A 15062-nucleotide genomic window follows, 5' to 3' on the forward strand; every position below is an offset into this window, starting at 1 on the left:
GACCTATGGAACACGTTGTGAATGGCAAACGACACCGGAAGATCCAAGCGAAAGGACACAGGATTAAGGATTTCCAATATCTTGTAAGGACCGATGAAGCGAGGCTTAAATTTAGGAGAGGAGACCTTCATAGGAACAAATCGAGAAGACAGCCATACCAAATCCCCAACACGAAGTCGGGGACCCACACCGCAGCGGCGGTTGGCAAAACGCTGAGCCTTCTCCTGTGACAACTTTAAGTTGTCCACCACATGATTCCAGATCTGCTGCAACCTATCCACCACGGAATCTACCCCAGGACAGTCAGAAGGCTCCACATGTCCCGAGGAAAAACGAGGATGGAAACCAGAGTTGCAAAAAAATGGCGAAACCAAAGTAGCGGAACTAGCCCGATTATTAAGGGCAAAAAAGAAGGTCACCCAATCATCCTGATCTGCAGAAACAAAACACCTCAAATAAGCCTCCAGAGTCTGATTAGTTCGCTCCGTTTGTCCATTAGTCTGAGGATGAAAGGCAGACGAAAACGACAAATCAATGCCCATCTTAGCACAAAAGGATCGCCAGAACCTGGAAACAAACTGGGATCCTCTGTCAGACACAATATTCTCAGGAATGCCGTGTAAACGAACCACATTCTGAAAGAACAAAGGAACCAGATCGGAAGAGGAAGGCAGCTTAGGCAAAGATACCAAATGGACCATCTTGGAAAAGCGATCACATACCACCCAGATGACAGACATGCCCTGAGACACCGGAAGATCTGAAATGAAATCCATGGAAATGTGTGTCCAAGGCCTCTTCGGGACAGGCAATGGCAAGAGCAACCCGCTGGCATGAGAACAGCAAGGCTTAGCTCGAGCACAAGTCCCACAGGACTGCACAAATGACCGCACATCCCGTGACAAGGAAGGCCACCAAAAGGACCTAGCCACCAGATCTCTGGTGCCAAAAATTCCCGGATGCCCTGCCAACACCGAGGAATGAACCTCGGAAATGACTCTGCTGGTCCACTTATCAGGAACAAACAGTCTGTCAGGTGGACAAGAGTCAGGTCTACCAGCCTGAAATCTCTGCAACACACGTCGCAAATCCGGAGAAATGGCTGACAGGATAACTCCCTCTTTGAGAATACCAACTGGTTCTGCGACTCCAGGAGAGTCAGGCACAAAGCTCCTTGAAAGAGCATCAGCCTTCACATTCTTTGAACCTGGTAAATACGAGACCACAAAGTCAAAACGGGAGAAAAACAATGACCAGCGGGCCTGTCTAGGATTCAGGCGTTTAGCAGACTCGAGATACATCAGATTTTTGTGATCAGTCAAGACCACCACACGATGCTTAGCACCCTCGAGCCAATGACGCCACTCCTCAAATGCCCACTTCATGGCTAACAACTCCCGATTGCCAACATCATAATTCCGCTCAGCAGGCAAAAACTTCCTAGAGAAAAAAGCACATGGTCTCATTACAGAGCAACCAGGGCCTCTCTGCGACAAAACGGCCCCTGCCCCAATCTCAGAAGCATCCACTTCAACCTGAAAGGGAAGTGAGACATCAGGCTGGCACAAAACAGGCGCTGAAGTAAACCGGCGCTTCAACTCTTGAAAAGCTTCCACGGCTGCAGGAGCCCAGTTAGCAACATCAGAACCTTTCTTGGTCATATCCGTCAAAGGTTTAACAACGCTAGAAAAATTAGCGATAAAACGACGGTAGAAGTTAGCAAAACCCAAGAACTTCTGAAGACTCTTAACTGACGTGGGTTGAGTCCAATCATGAATAGCTCGGACCTTGACTGGGTCCATTTCCACCGCAGAAGGGGAAAAAATAAAACCCAAAAAGGGAACCTTCTGTACTCCAAAGAGACACTTTGAGCCCTTAACAAACAAAGCATTCTCACGCAAAACCTGAAACACCATCCTGACCTGCTCTACATGCGAGTCCCAATCATCAGAAAAAAACAGAATATCATCCAGATAAACAATCATAAATTTATCCAGATACTTCCGGAAAATATCATGCATAAAGGACTGAAACACTGAAGGAGCATTAGAGAGCCCGAAAGGCATCACCAAGTACTCAAAATGACCTTCGGGCGTATTAAATGCAGTTTTCCATTCATCTCCTTGCTTAATGCGCACAAGGTTGTACGCACCACGAAGATCTATCTTGGTGAACCACTTGGCACCTTTAATCCGGGCAAACAAGTCCGACAACAGAGGCAAAGGATACTGAAATTTAACAGTGATTTTATTCAGAAGCCGATAGTCAATACAAGGTCTCAAAGATCCGTCCTTCTTAGCCACAAAAAAGAATCCCGCACCAAGAGGGGAAGAGGATGGACGGATATGCCCCTTCTCCAGAGATTCCTTGATATACGAACGCATTGCGGTATGCTCAGGTACAGACAGATTAAATAATCTTCCCTTAGGAAATTTACTACCTGGAATCAAATCTATAGCGCAGTCACAGTCCCTATGAGGAGGAAGAGCACTGGACCTGAATACATCCTGGTAATCAGACAAATACTCAGGAACTTCCGAAGGAGTAGAGGAAGCAATAGACACCGGCGGGGAATCACCATGAATTCCCTGACAGCCCCAACTTGACACAGACATTGCCTTCCAATCCAAGACTGGATTATGGGTCTGTAACCATGGCAGACCCAAAACGACCAAATCATGCATTTTATGCAGAACAAGAAAACGAATCACCTCCCGATGTTCAGGAGTCATGCACATGGTTACCTGTGTCCAAAACTGCGGTTTATTTTCCGCCAATGGCGTAGCATCAATACCTCTAAGAGGGATAGGATTTACCAACGGCTCAAGAACAAAACCACAGCGCTTGGCAAACGACAGATCCATAAGACTCAGGGCAGCACCTGAATCCACAAACGCCATAACAGGGTAGGAGGACAATGAGCAAATTAAAGTCACAGACAAAATAAATTTAGGTTGTAAATTACCAATGGCGACAGGACTAACAACCCTAGTTAGGCGTTTAGAGCATGCTGATATAACATGTGTAGAATCACCACAGTAAAAACACAACCCATTCTGATGTCTATGATTTTTCCGTTCATTTCTAGTCTGAATTCTACCACATTGCATTAAATCAGGTGTTTGTTCAGACAACACCACCAGAGGATTCGCGGCTTTGCGCTCCCGCAAACGCCGGTCAATTTGAATAGCCAGCGCCATGGAATCATTCAGACCTGTAGGAATGGAGAAACCCACCATCACATTCTTAATGACTTCAGAAAGGCCATTTCTGAAATTTGCGGCCAGAGCACACTCATTCCACTGAGTAAGCACGGACCATTTCCGAAATTTTTGGCAATACACTTCAGCTTCATCCTGACCCTGAGAAATAGCCAGCAAGGCTTTTTCTGCCTGAATTTCAAGATTGGGTTCCTCGTAAAGCAATCCAAGCGCCAGAAAAAACGCATCAATATTTGCCAATGCCGGATCTCCTGGCGCTAGCGAGAAGGCCCAATCCTGAGGGTCGCCCCGTAAGAAAGAGATAACAATTTTTACTTGCTGAGCTGAGTCTCCAGATGAACGGGGTCTCAGAGATAGAAACAATTTACAATTATTCCTGAAATTCCTAAACTTAAATCGGTCTCCAGAGAACAGTTCAGGAATAGGTATTTTAGGTTCAGACAATGGCAGAGGGTCTCAAAAGTACATACCAAGTCTGCAAACACAAAAAAACCAGCTCTTAGGGCAGTGGTAACTGGGCTGACCATATATCTAATCCTAGCACCACAAATAGCAGCAGCCGGGGAACGTGCCTACGTTGGTTCTAGACGTCTCGCGCCAGCCGGAGAACTAACTAACCCTAGAAGGGAAAAGATAGACCTTTCTTGCCTCCAGAGAAAAGACCCCAAAAGTTGGATACAAGCCCCCAACAAATAATTACGGTGAGGTAAGGAGAAAAGACAAACGTAAGAATGAACTAGATATTTAGCAAAGAGAGGCCCACTGACTAATAGCAGAATATAGTAAGATGACTTATACGGTCAGCAAAAACCCTATCAAAATTTCCACGCTGGATATTCAAGAACCCCCGAACCGTCTAACGGCCCGGGGGGAGAACACCAGCCCCCTAGAGCTTCCAGCAAAATCAGGAATCACATTTAGTACAAGCTGGACAAAAAATAAGAGCTATGCAAATAACCAAAAAAACAAGGAAGCAGGACTTAGCTTAATTTTGCAAGATCCAGGACCAGCAGACAGGAGCAAACAGAAAGGAACTGATTACAATGATGCCAGGCACAGGACTGAGAATCCAGGAAGTTTATATAGCAACACCCCTGGACTATCGACCCAGGTGGGTGCCAAACTGAGGAAAGACAATCCCAGAGTCATATCACTAGTGACCACAAGAGGGAGCCAAAAACGTCTAATTCACAACACTGGGGGAGGTGATCACTGGGTCCTAGCATCAGAAGGACCAGGCAAAAGTCTGCAAAGCAAACTGCAGATGCAGTGCAACGGTCTGCAGCCTGATACATCCATCACAGCTATATAAGAAATAAATAATAAAAAGTGCATCCTGTTTAGAAATGTAGTCATTAACCAATGAACCTTGTTGGAAAAATCGATGATGAATCAGACGAGACAAGCTCTAAGGAGGACACTCTTAAAAGTCAGGTCCAAAAAAGAGCCCGCCATCCAACCCAACAAAACTTCTTTTAACAGTTTTTGCCTAACCAAAGGGATATAATATAATGCATTCCTCATTAACTTCTATATAGTATAATGTACTCCCCATAGGCCTCTATATAGCATAATGCACTCCCCATAGGCCTCTCTAGTATAATGCACTCCCCAAAGGCCTCTATATAGCATAATGCACTCCCCATAGGCCTCTATATAGTGTAATGCATTTCCCATAGGCCTCTATATAGTATAATGCATTCCCCACTGGCCTCTATATAGTATTAAGCACTCCCCATAGGCCTCTATATAGTATAATGCTCACCCCATAGGCCTCTATATAGTATAATGCACTAGCCAAAGGCCTTAATATAGTATAATGCACTCCCCATAGGCCTCTATATAGTATAATGCACTCCCCAAAGGCTTCTATATATAATATAGTTCAAGGAAAGGATTATTCCAGCACACCGACCAGGTACAATGGAAAAACTTTATTCAGGCATAATTAGGCCAAGTTGAAAAAGAAAAACAGTGAGTTTCAGAACACCTGACGCTTTTCTGGCATGGTTAGTGTGCCCTTAATCATAATCATCCTCATATAATTAAGGGCACATTAACCGCATCAGAAATGCATCAGGTCTTTTTAAACTCACTGTTTTCTTTTTAAACATGGCCTAATTGTGCTTAAATAAAGTTTTTTTTAATTTTCCCTTTCTGTGTGCGGGAAAGATCCTTTTCTTCAATTGTTACATCTGCTTCACTAGAAGGAATGGCACGCACCTGTGGTTCATCAGATTCAGCCTCAGTTGAACATAATCACCGTTACGTGTAAGCTCCCTGATTCTCTCTCGTATATATAATATAATGCACTCCCTATAAGCCTCTATAGTATAATGCACTCCCCAAAGGCCTCCATATAGTATAATGCAGTCCCCATAGTATAGTGCACTCCCCAAAGGCCTCTATATAATATAATGTACTCCCCATAGGCCTCTATATAGTATAATGCACTACAAAAGCCTCTATATAGTACAATGCACGCCGCATAGGCCTCTATATTTATTTTACTCATTTATATAGCGCTATTAATTCCACAGCATTTTACAAACATTATTGGCACTGTCCCCAATGGGGCTCACAATCTAGAATCCCTATCAGTATGTCTTTGGAATGTGGGAGGAAACCGGAGAACCTGAAGGAAACCCACATAAACATGCACGGAGAGAACATACAAACTCCTTGCAGATGTTGTCCTTTGTGGGATTTGAACGCAGGACCCCAGAGCTGCAAAGGTGCAGTGCTCTATATAGTATAATGCACTCCCCAAAGACCTCCATGCAGTATAATGAACTCCCCAAATGTTCCTATGTAGTTAATGCATTCCCCATAGGTCTCTATGAAGCAAAATGCACTCCCCACAAAATAACATACAATACTCACCTCTCCTCCTCGTTTCCCTGCTTCTCCAAGCACCTGCACATCACAGGACAGTAGACTCCACGTGTTGTTGTCATCACTCCCGCTGTCAGCATCTGCATCATTGACGTCAGACGCAAAGGGGGAATGATGGAAGAGGGAGCGTGTAAAAAAAAAGTTTTTAAAAATATTTAAAAAAATGAAAGTTTAAATCAACCCCCATTCAAAATAAAACAAAAAAACACATATTTGGTATTGCCGAGTTCAGAATCACCCGATATATCAATATATAAAAAATAAGTTTTTGGTTGCCGCAACATTGTATTAAAATGCCACAACTGGTGAACAAAAGATCGTATTTACACCAAAATAATATCAATAAAAACGTCAGCTCAGCACACAAAAATTAAGCACTCACCCAGCCCAATATCACAAAAAATGGAGACGCTACAGGTCTCGGAAAATGGCAACTTTTTTTTCTTTTTTTAATAAAGTTTGGATTTTTTTTCACCGCTTAAATAAAAAAGAACCTGTACATGTTTGGTATCCACAAACTTAGAATGACCTGGAGAATCATAATGACAGGTCAGTTTTAGCATTTAGAAAACATGGCAAAAAAAATAAAAAAAAATGGTGGATGTGCACTGTTTTTTGCAATTTTACCGCACTTTGAACTTTTTTTTTCCTGTTTTCCAGTAGGCTATATGGTAAAATCAATGGTGTAGTTCAAAAGTACAAAAAACAAGCCCTCAAGTGGCCATGTTGATGGAAAAATTAAAAAGTTATGGCTCTTGAAAGAAGGGGAGCAAAAAAATTAAAACTCAAATTTGGAAAAACCCAAGGTGGTGAAGGGGTTAAGCACTATCCAGCTTCTCCAGAAGCATGACCTCTTCTCCAGCTGCATTCTCATCTCTCCACAATCCCTACATCTGAGCGTTTAGGACTGAAATGTACTTTATTTGGATTGACTAAAATAGAATAAAAGATACTTCACTTTGCATTGTATCCGAGTGTCAAGTTCTTCTCTTTGAATATTTTATCAAATAAGACCCTACTGGTGCATCATCCATCAGGACTGTCGTGTTCCGTGCATGGTAGGCATCAGCTGTGGAGGAGAAGGGAGCCGACTTATTAGTTATTGAAATGGACCAGTTACCCAACCACCTGCAAACACCTCACTGGTCATCCGACCATCTGCTACAGTTGTTTTGCTGTGGTTTTCTCCCTTCTGCCCATTCAAAACACATGAACCCCTGGATGAGCATTCATTTGGCCAACTCTAGTACCTCCATGTGGGTTTTTACATTTAGTTTTCCATTCTACAGTGAAATCAATTGAGGTTAAAGGGGTACTCCCAAAATATCAAGGTATCCCCTATCCATAGTGTAAAGTATTATTTAGGCTGGGTTCACATTGCGTTAATGGTGTCCGTTAGACGGACTACGTTACACCGCGGCATAAACGCGGTGCAACGTAGTCTGTTACGGCCGCCATTGACTGCAATGTCGGACGCATCGCTAGCGCACGCCCACAATGGGCGTGTGCTAGCGATGTGCCGTCATTGAGTGACGGACCCAGAGACGCGGGCTGCAGCGTTTCCGGGTCCGTCACTGCTAGCGCAGATAGAGCTAGCAGATGCTCTATCTGCGCCAGCGTGCTGCCATACCGGCACTTGCGTTTACAGCAGCACATTTCTGCTCCATTCAAGATAAGCTCTCTATAGCCCTGCATTTATAGCTTTCTCAGAATCGCAGGTTGTCTCAGTTATCAGAAAACCTACAAACAGTAGGTTCACTAGCATCCTATGGATTGGGAAAAACAGGATGACTTTTCAAATCAAGTAGTAGTGGTGAAGCATTTAAGTCAACCTTCACACCTGTTATTTTACTCTATCTCCAGCATCTCGCTCTTCTTTGATTGACAGTTTTGGCTTGATAGAGCCAGAAAAAGGTCAGAGATAGACGGAAAACAGGCAAGTGGGAAGGTGCACTCAAATTTTTGGCCACACCATGGTGCACTGAGCGTCGCTGTGCTTGGTTTGAACAGTCATTTTGCGCCGAGAGTCCTTATAAGTGCACCTTTCCACCGACTTGATTTACCTCTATCTTTTCCCCCACATCTTTCATTGACAGCTCTGACTTTATAGAGCTAGAGAAGTCTATAACAAAGAAAACCCATGCACATAGGGCATCATCTGATATAGTGAAGGAATAACAATTACAGGTGAACGACTCACTTGATGAAGTTGTACCCAGTGTTCCACAATGATGCTGAACAGATGACTGCTGCTGCCAACAAATGCATATGGTGAAAAGTATAACACTGGAAATTGATGGCCAATCAACTAGTTATATTATTACATTTTTGAGCCTATATTTATGCAAACATTTCCTTTGACTTCTCTTATTTCTTGGTGCCATCTTCTTCCTCTGTATATAACAGCCATTATTCTCTATGGATATACAGTTAGGTCCAGAAATATTTGGACAGTGACCGGATCTTTGTGATTTGGGCTCTGCAGGCCACTATTTTGGATTTAAAATGAAACAACGGAGACACAATTGAAGAGTAGACTTTCAGATTTAATTGAAGTGGTTGAACAAATATATCCTGTGAAACTTTTAGGAATTGCAACCATTTTTTAGAAAGCCTCCTCATGTCAGGGGCTCAAAAGTTATTGGACAAATTAACATTACCAGAAATAAAATAGTCATATTTAATACTTTGTAGAGAATCTTTTGCAGGCAATGGCTGCCTGATGTCTGGAAGTCATGGACCCCACTAAACGTTGATTTCCTCCTTTGTGATGCTTTGTCAGGTCTTTACGGCAGTTGACTTCAGTTGCTGCTTGTTTGTGGGTCTCTCTGCCTTAAGTTTTGTCTTAAGCATGTGAAATGCGTGATCCATGGGGTTGCTTTTGCAGCATGTTCATCTGGACTGTGAAGCCTCATCCAATCAACCTTGTTGCATTTGGTTGAATCTGTGCAGAAGGTATAGTCAAAAAATAGAAAAATTGCCCGTTCACTGCATAAGGTCCAGTAGGCACGGAAAACCACAATCCAACCGCTCGTGTGATATATGGAAAAAAGGTAGAATTTCCAGCTCCTGGATAAAATCAGTAGACAAACTTTATGTCTGTCTGAAGAGATACACTTTTATTGAATTCTGGATGAAATAAAGTTTTTCTACTGATTTTAACCAAGAGCTGGAAATTCTACCTTTTTTCCATAAAGTATAGCCCTGTACACTTCAGAATTCATCAGGCTGCTTCGGTCTTCAGCCACATCAATAAACACTAGTGACCCAGTGCCATTGAAAGCCATACATGCCCATGCCATCACACTGCCGCCACCATGTTTTACAGAGGATGTGGTATGCTTTGGATCATGACTCGCTACATGCCTTCTCCTTTCTTCTTCCCATTATTCAGGTACAGGCTGATCCTATTTTAATTTGTCCAAAAAATGCTTCCTCAGAAATGGGCTAGCTTCTCTAGATGCTTTTTGGCAAATTCTAATCTGGCCTATTTTTAAGGTTGATTAATGGTTTGTCCCTTGTGGTGAACCCTGTATTCTCACAAAGTCTTCTCTTTATAGTAGACTTAGATTCTGACATATCTGCTACCTGGAAAGTGTTCTTCACTCGTGTGAATGTTGTGAAGGAGTTTTTCTTCATTATGGAACGGATCCTTTGATCTTACACAGCTGAATTTCTTTTTGTTCAGCCTAAGGATTGTCTGTTTCTCTCCCAATGAGAGCTCCATTGACCGCATGTTGTGGGTTCACAGCAACAGCATCCAAATGCAAATGCCACACTTGGAATTAGCTCCAGATATTTTACCTGCTTAATTGATGATGGATTAACAAGGGAATAGCCCATGCAGTCAATTAAAGACCTTTTGAGATAATAATCCAATTACTTTTGGTACCTTTTTTAAAAGGCAGCTACGTATTAAAGAGCCTCAATTCCTAAACCCTTAGTCCAATTGGGATGTGAATACTCTACAATTAAAACTAAGAGTCTGCACTTCAAGCCCATATGAACTATATAACTGTATCTTGAATATGTGTTGGTAAACAGCTAAAATGCCACAACTTGTGTGTCATTGTACAAATATATATGGACCTAACTGTATACACCTGAAGAAGCAGGTTTTTACATTCATGTATCTTATTTTTACCCAATGAAAAACTGTTATAACCATTGAAGTTAGCTTTGCCTCCTACTTTCAGTGGACACAGTAGATACACACAGATATCCATATCTGCATTGCCCTCAAAACAGTTAGTTTTTTACTAGGGATTTCGATAAAGCTAGAAAAGGGAGGAGATAAATGGAAAACAAGTAGGTGGTAATGGTAATTTTAAAGAGCTATCTGGACTTTCTGCCATGACAGTATTAAGCTGATGGGAGGAGTGCATAAAACTAAAAAAAATGATCTGCACCTCCAAACAGAAGTGTGAACAAGTGCAAGCTGCCATGACTGTGTAATATATATATATATATATATATATATATATATATATATATATATATATATATATATATATATATATATATATATATATATATATACATACATACAATAGATACTAAGTATACTGTATATAGCAGTAATGAAGTTAAAATTTAATATATTCAATCTTTGCATACATCTTAGAAATAACAGAGCTGTATTCTCCTGTTTGTATTCTCCTGTTTGCAGTCATGGTAGCTTGCTCCTGTTCACTTGCTTTATTCTGTTCGGAGGTGGTCAGTTTTTTTTTTGGTAGTTTACTACTGGAGGTTGTGACTGACTCCTTTTCTGACCGTGCACTCTTCCCATCAGCCTAAGGCTGTTTTTAATTAATGCTGGGTCCTACCTGCCCTTTAAATTTGTAGGCTTATAGCCTGGGAGAAGCATGATTGATCAATATTAGATTTAGGGTCCCATCAATGAAAAAGGACACTTTGCCATGGTTGATGGGCTCACATGAATTGGTCAATTTTTTCATGAAGTACCTTCACTTTTTTATATATTCAGCATAGCAGTAATGCAGTTCCAATTTCATATATTCAATGTTTACATATATCTTAGCGCTTTCAGAGTGTTCTCTTGGCTGGGTTTCCAACAGCCAGAAGAGGCTTTAACAAAGTCCCTTTTTGAATACTGGTAGATTGGGAGGGGGCCTACTCAACTTCTGCTTCGTTCATTGTCTATGGGACTGCTGGAAATAAACACTGCACTTGGCTTGTTATGGCAGTCCCATAGAGATTGGACTGAGCATGTACAACTACACTGGTTTTGAGGATCGAGAGCCCCATTCTCTGCATCACTGGCAGTCTTAGCAGTCGGGTACATTGATCACTAAGCTACCCCGATCCTATGGATAAGGGATAACTTTCTTTTCTAGGAATTAAACCTCTTAAAAAGGTGGTAAATGGAGCAACAATTCTGATTATGTAAACTTGGCTTTACAGTATTCAACTGGGAGTGCATTAATTGGGGAACAAAGAAAGCACCAGGATAGACTATGGGAAAAGGGCAAGCATACAGAGGCAGCGTGATGCTCTGGATAAAGTTTTGCTAAGAAACACTGGCTGCTAGCATCCTTGTAGATGTTACAGTGATACATACCACCTCCACAATGTTGCAAACAAAGAATACACCTATATGGCAATGGCATTCCTCCAAGAGACTATTGCACTCAGCCAAGCTGTAAAAACTGTTTAGCGGTATCTGGAGGAACTGGACAAACTGGTTAAAAGTGTTGACTTGATCTTTAAATTCCCCAGATCATATTGCAATCGAGTATTTGTGAGATGTGATGAAAAAAGTCTGATCCAACCTTGTAACATTTAGACGCCTCCAACGATCTCGGGGAGTCTATGCCGCAATAGGTCACAAGGCAAGTGGTTTTATGTGATGGCTAACTGGTGTAAGAACAATATTTCCATAATATACACGACTATAAGAGCAAGTCTGAGTAACTGTCATTTCCCAGGCAGTCATCTAATTTTGGATATTGCGAGTTGAGTGACTGTGGATTTGCATGTACCGTTGTGTAAATATTCACGGACTGTGGACTGCGGAAAGGGTTTGCTACATTGAGAAACTTCAATTAAATTCAAGAGGATATGAAATGTGTCATGCTTCGTTGCTTACTCAAGTAACAGATAGGTGACAGAATTATATTTATTGCATTTTATATGCCAATGTCCATACATATTTGTCTCATGCACCTAGAACCTATTGTACACGAGGATTCTGTACCAGGCGCACACGTGATGCCGGCACAGTGTTGGATCCTTTATACAGAGACCTCTGCACTGTTGAGGTAACAATTCCTGCCTTTTCTCTCCTCTTCCTCCTCCCACCGCCAGCAGCATAGTGACACAATATATGGGCACTTCCATGGGGAAGGACACAGGGAATGACTGTAGTGAGTAGACATCCTCTCACCCATGGCGGGGGACACACAATGCCAATTACATCTTTAAACACTGAACAGAAATAGTTTTTCAATGTAAAAAAAAAATGCATCCAACAACTTGCACACATAGTGTATCTGGGCACAACATTATCAGTGTGTAACACACATTTCAGCTACGATGACTTCTATATGATTAAAATTAGTACTTCTTCTAGTCTGTCTACAAACATACACAATCAACAAATGTTACCACAATCAACAAATGTTTGCACAAAGTGCAGGATGGCCACAACTGATGCGACCCCAGGCCTCACAATGTGTGAATGCAGGTCAATGACATAAAGCGCAAGGTGAGCTTGGGCTCCAACATTGGGAGTGTGGGGGCACGATGAAGAGTCAGTCTCGTTATCTGTTATTGATACACAAGTACCTTTGGCTTAGGGTAACCTCCATACTTGTACCAGGACCATAAAAGCCAAAGTAAGAGGTGGTTTTGGTTTATTTGGCATGAAGAGGTATCTTTGGTCAGGGAGGCAAAGGAGGATGCAGCACACACGAGGAAGGGTCCAACTAGCCCTTCGCTTATATCGGAGCTGTGGGAAATTTTGCCACATGCACATAAAAGGAAGAAGTTTTTTTTTCAGAATTCGACAGGGATGAAAAATAACAGGGATTTCATATGTACATGTACTGCACGTGTAAGACAACAGAAAAAATAATGAATGGTAGAGTTGGGTTGTGTTCACCATACGCAACATAATTGGTCCCAAATAAAGTAAACTTCTTCGTATGAAGACAGATCATCTGATGTTCCTGAATGTAACATCAGAATTATATTCCTTTAAAAGGGAATCTGTTACCAGATTTTTAGCACCTTATCCGATAGCAGCATAATGTAGATGCAGGGACCCCGATTCCAACGATGTGTCACTTATGGGGCTACTTGCTGTGGTTTGGTTAAAATCACTGTTTTATCAGCAGGAGATTATCACGAGGACTAGTAAACCTGCTGCCATGTAGTCCTCCATATTCCTAAACACTGTATGACCGCACCCCCACCACTGATTGGCAGCTTTCTGCCCATATACACAGAAAGCAGGCCAATCAGTGGTGTGGGCGGGGTTACACAGAGCTCAGCATTCAGTGAAAAGGTAGATTTGCATGTGAAAACAGTGATTTTATCGAAACAGCAGCAAGAAGCTCAGTAAGTGATACATCTTTGGGATCAGAGTCTCTTTCCTACATTATGCTGCTCTCAAATTTGGGGCAAAAAACCTGGTATGTAGGCCCATCCAAACTGTATGAGGCTAGATACCTTTGTGCTACAGATCTCACCGATGCCATTTTTCTAGTCAACTAACAAATAAACAATCTTTATACAAAAGTAACTAGCACCATACTCCACTTATCAGACAGCGATGTAGACCTTTAAGTACTGCGGGTGCCGCCTATGAATGGAGACCATGGGTTGTACTGTAAAAGGGGATTATCAGCTGTTTTCCAGCAGAAGTGATGTAATCACCTTTATGACTTGTTGCACCTTTACTGGAGCAATATATTTAACTAGTATAAAAAAATATTCGAAAAGTTTTTGAAGAGATGGGAAGTCCAGGAATTCATTTTTTTTGTAGACAGAAGAAACATTTATCTTACTTTATGGTGCACATGTTCCTTAAAGGCACAGGCAGCACTGCTTCTGACAGTCCTCTACATGTGCATTTGTCTACAAGTGAAAGGTGAATTCGATACGCATATTGTTGGTATTCTGGATGCGTCTGGACTCATTTCTTAGTGTACGTACCATATGCTCACATGTTTGTGTGAAGAATGCCAGGAGTAACATTGATCCAAAAGAAGCACAGAAAATAAATAACAAAGTCTGGGTTTTTGGTACCTTTAGAAGTGACCAGACAAAAGCGCTAGAAAGGAAAATCTGATTAGGGACACCCAGTCCTAAATGCTCAGTGGGACGGAGAGAGAAGTCCAGGCATGCTCTTCAGAGCCATTTTTAAAAAGTGTCCAAACTTCCCTTAATGTGCAGAAGGGATAAGAAAACAGGAGTGTCCCTTGGTTATAATATCTGGCCATATAGTGTCAGTGCCCATTCCATGTCTGCTTGGTGAGAAAAGGATTGTGGGATATCCCTCTTCTGTCCATAAGTCACTGAAGTGCTGCCAGACTGAGGAAGACCCTGGGGGTTGGAAATAGTCATGTTCAAGTCTCATTCAGTTTTAACTGAACAACGTTTGGGGGGAAGGGTCAACTTGGTCTCTGATGGAAGTGCTGGACTTTGGGGCAAGGGAGGTAACACATGGGCACTAAAGCTATTAGGACAAATCTTCCATAGCTGTCTCTGGTTCCAAGTCATGGTCTTCTGGTAGCACTGTATTCTGGTTAGTAGCAGAGAGAGAGGCCGGTCTGACGTCTTCTTCAGTCGGCTCTTCTTTGACGTGAACAGACTGACTACAATGGCAAAAGGTAAACATTTAGTAAGACATAAATTGTGATGTACAACTATTACAATTTCCTAAAATTCCAAGATGATGGGGAATACCACAGCCTGAGCGGA

The 15062-nt window shown here is 42.0% G+C and overlaps 1 protein-coding gene across 7 annotated transcripts in view; it reads right to left on the reverse strand.

The window, feature by feature from the left end:
- Positions 1 to 12241: 12241 nt before the first annotated feature.
- Positions 12242 to 15062, reverse strand: part of FOXP4 (forkhead box P4) — an 86918-nt gene continuing 84097 nt past the window's right edge. For all 7 annotated transcript variants that reach the window (XM_077295268.1, XM_077295266.1, XM_077295265.1 and 4 more), the window contains one exon: positions 12242 to 14956. In XM_077295268.1, the coding sequence (XP_077151383.1) occupies positions 14821 to 14956 (136 nt within the window). In that variant the 3' untranslated portion in view covers positions 12242 to 14820. The remainder of the gene's footprint in view (positions 14957 to 15062) is intronic.

The sequence above is a fragment of the Ranitomeya variabilis genome, chromosome 3, assembly GCF_051348905.1.
Source record: "Ranitomeya variabilis isolate aRanVar5 chromosome 3, aRanVar5.hap1, whole genome shotgun sequence".
Lineage (NCBI taxonomy): Eukaryota > Metazoa > Chordata > Amphibia > Anura > Dendrobatidae > Ranitomeya > Ranitomeya variabilis.